The sequence below is a fragment of the Penaeus japonicus genome, unplaced genomic scaffold, assembly GCF_977035675.1.
Source record: "Penaeus japonicus unplaced genomic scaffold, GWHDUDI00000001_assembly GWHDUDI00000033, whole genome shotgun sequence".
NCBI lineage: Eukaryota > Metazoa > Arthropoda > Malacostraca > Decapoda > Penaeidae > Penaeus > Penaeus japonicus.
This window is the reverse complement of record NW_028234435.1, coordinates 24,485,339-24,487,838: the sequence shown is the minus strand read 5'-3', so window position 1 is coordinate 24,487,838 and position 2,500 is coordinate 24,485,339. Positions and strand designations below refer to the sequence as shown.

The following is a 2,500-nucleotide window of genomic DNA, read 5'->3' as shown; positions in this document are numbered from 1 at the left end:
ACAAGGGGCTGTATTAAAGTAGGTGTATATGTATTTATATTTTGGTATCTTTAGCGTTCTGAACGACAGCTCGTGATCTGTTCGATGGAACACTCGGGGAGCTTATTCCTTCTTAGCTATCATATACTTTTGGACATTATGAACTCCTTCAGATCTGAAACTGAATAAGGAGGTGAAGCGCTCCAAGGAACATTACCTCTCGAATGTGGGTCAGATGCGAACAGGACGTGTAGTTTCCCACAAAGAGGAAGCTCATCAACATACACAACCAGTAAATGACCGTCAGTGTCTTGATGTACCTTAGTCTCAGCTGAAAGAAACACATCAATGTACGTTTTGTGTTTCATAAAGTACAGCGTTATTTACATCAACCTAGAAACTATATCGGGAAAACAAACAGATATTTGTCTCGATACCTTACTTCTTAATGAATTTCCTATCAATTTTACTTACCCTAACAATTTTATAGATTTCGAAGATCATCAGTATTATTATCAAGACCGTTATAATCCAGCTCAGCACGTTAGCAGGATGGCCTTGTTTCTTCATGTAAGGGACGACTTCCGGTCCGCCGGTGAAATTAACACACACTATCTCCCGAGTGATCGGCACGGTAAACTTTGTTGCCATTAACGCCCAGTCCCTGCAAATGAAGGCAACGAGAGAAACCTATTGGCCTAAACAGCGGCAGTTGAAATTATTCACATTGTATACCAGCAATTTTTCTTTGTATCAAGACTCTTATTCTATTATGGCTTGATATAAGTTCGCATTGAATAACTATAAGTCGTAGTTGGAGAAAATGTCTCGGGCAGCTGCAAGCATGTAGATACAATAACAAATACACACACATCTGCAAACACACACACACACACACACACACACACACACACACACACACACATATATATATACATATATATATATATATATATATATATATATATATATATATATATATATATAGAGAGAGAGAGAGAGAGAGAGAGAGAGAGAGAGAGAGAGAGAGAGAGAGAGTGAGAGATTGATAGATAGATAGATCTATAAATATATAGATATACAGATATAGATATAGATATATAATATTGGCACTTCATGCATGTCCTGAAAATAACATATAGCACTTCTTATACCAAGATGTTTTTGGGTTCCAATAACGCAAGTATACTTAATGTATCTGACATATGAATACTTGATACCTAAGAACTTACAGTGAAATTGAATTGAAGACTGAGAGCAACACTGCCAACAGCAGAGCAAAAGTGACAGATAGGTAGTGCCCATATCTGACATACTTCTCCCACTTGTAGTTGAGCCAACAGGTCACCACCGGATGGTTGACAAGATCCTCTCGACCATAGCGAACCATCCAGGACAGCACGTGGTCCCTTTGCCAAGCATGGTCCACCTTCTCCTCGAGGCGCACATCCGGCTTAAGCTGACCGTTTTCACTAATTACTTTCTGGTATGCTGTCTCGGTTGGGGTCAAACTAGGCTCTTTATCTTGGGATGAGTCGTCTGGGTGATGATTGATTCACATGAAATCGTGGCAAAAGATAGATTATGAAAATGATGATAATGTTAAATTACTTCATCTTGTCTTCCTAAAGAAGGATACAACTATGCAAAAACAGCGGCGAAGGCTTTTACTTTTGCTGTTAAAAATGTACTGGGAGCATCAATATTTGATTTTCTATAATATACTAATATTAGGTTCAGACGAAGAGTCAGCTTCGTTTTATCAAAACATGTTAATCAGGAATTTGTGCAAACGATTCCAATGATACTTGATGAAGCTTGTCTTACCAAATGGAATGTACACTTCGTCCAGGAGATGCACAATGAGTTTGCTCTCTTCCTCGGCCTCGTGTTCACGGACGGGACTGCAGGCGTCCAGCACCTTCTGTGCGAGGAGAGGCAAGTGTTGCATCAAAAGCCTAAAGTTGTTGTTCTGACTGTAGTAGGAGTCTCCAGGATTGTGTTGAGGGAGTAAGCATTCCTCACCAAATCTACTGTCAAGAATGGTCGAAACCATCTGGCTAAAAAGGGGAAAAAATCGATTACTAATAATAATTATAGTTAATACTAGTTATCAAATACAATATATAAAGCAACATTTCTAATGATAATAGTGAGAAACACCGAAATCATGTCAGAATCATGCTCTGAATTTATACCTGCTCTATTGCAGGGAGTCAAAGGATAAGCATTTTTTTTTTTTTTTTTTTTTTTTTTGTAAACAACCAATTTTGTAAAGGAGAGCAATGTTAGTCGTACCTATTTCCTACATATATTTGGTCGCGGAGAATTGTTTGAATGTCTATGTCTATCGTGGGATGGTGGTATTTGCTTTGCATATTCTCCGACAAAAGCAGGAACGTGAAAATATCTTGATAACCCTTCTCATATGCCATCTTAACAACACTCGGAATGTTGCGACTCGAGATCCAGATATCTGTGTGAGATACCATCAACACTTTGCAACATTCCAGGGATTTCT

The 2,500-nt window shown here is 38.5% G+C and overlaps 1 protein-coding gene across 5 annotated transcripts in view; it reads right to left on the bottom strand.

Moving 5' to 3' along the window:
* Positions 1-2,500, bottom strand: part of LOC122242756 (uncharacterized) — a 5,982-nt gene that overhangs the window by 985 nt on the left and 2,497 nt on the right. For all 5 annotated transcript variants that reach the window (XM_043000140.2, XM_043000139.2, XM_086530611.1 and 2 more), the window contains exons 4-8: positions 2,278-2,500; positions 1,807-2,039; positions 1,212-1,518; positions 454-643; positions 197-310 (exon numbers count right to left, since the gene is read on the bottom strand). The exon at positions 2,278-2,500 is cut by the window's right edge and continues 1,373 nt beyond it. In XM_043000140.2, the coding sequence (XP_042856074.2) occupies positions 197-310; positions 454-643; positions 1,212-1,518; positions 1,807-2,039; positions 2,278-2,500 (1,067 nt within the window). The remainder of the gene's footprint in view (positions 1-196; positions 311-453; positions 644-1,211; positions 1,519-1,806; positions 2,040-2,277) is intronic.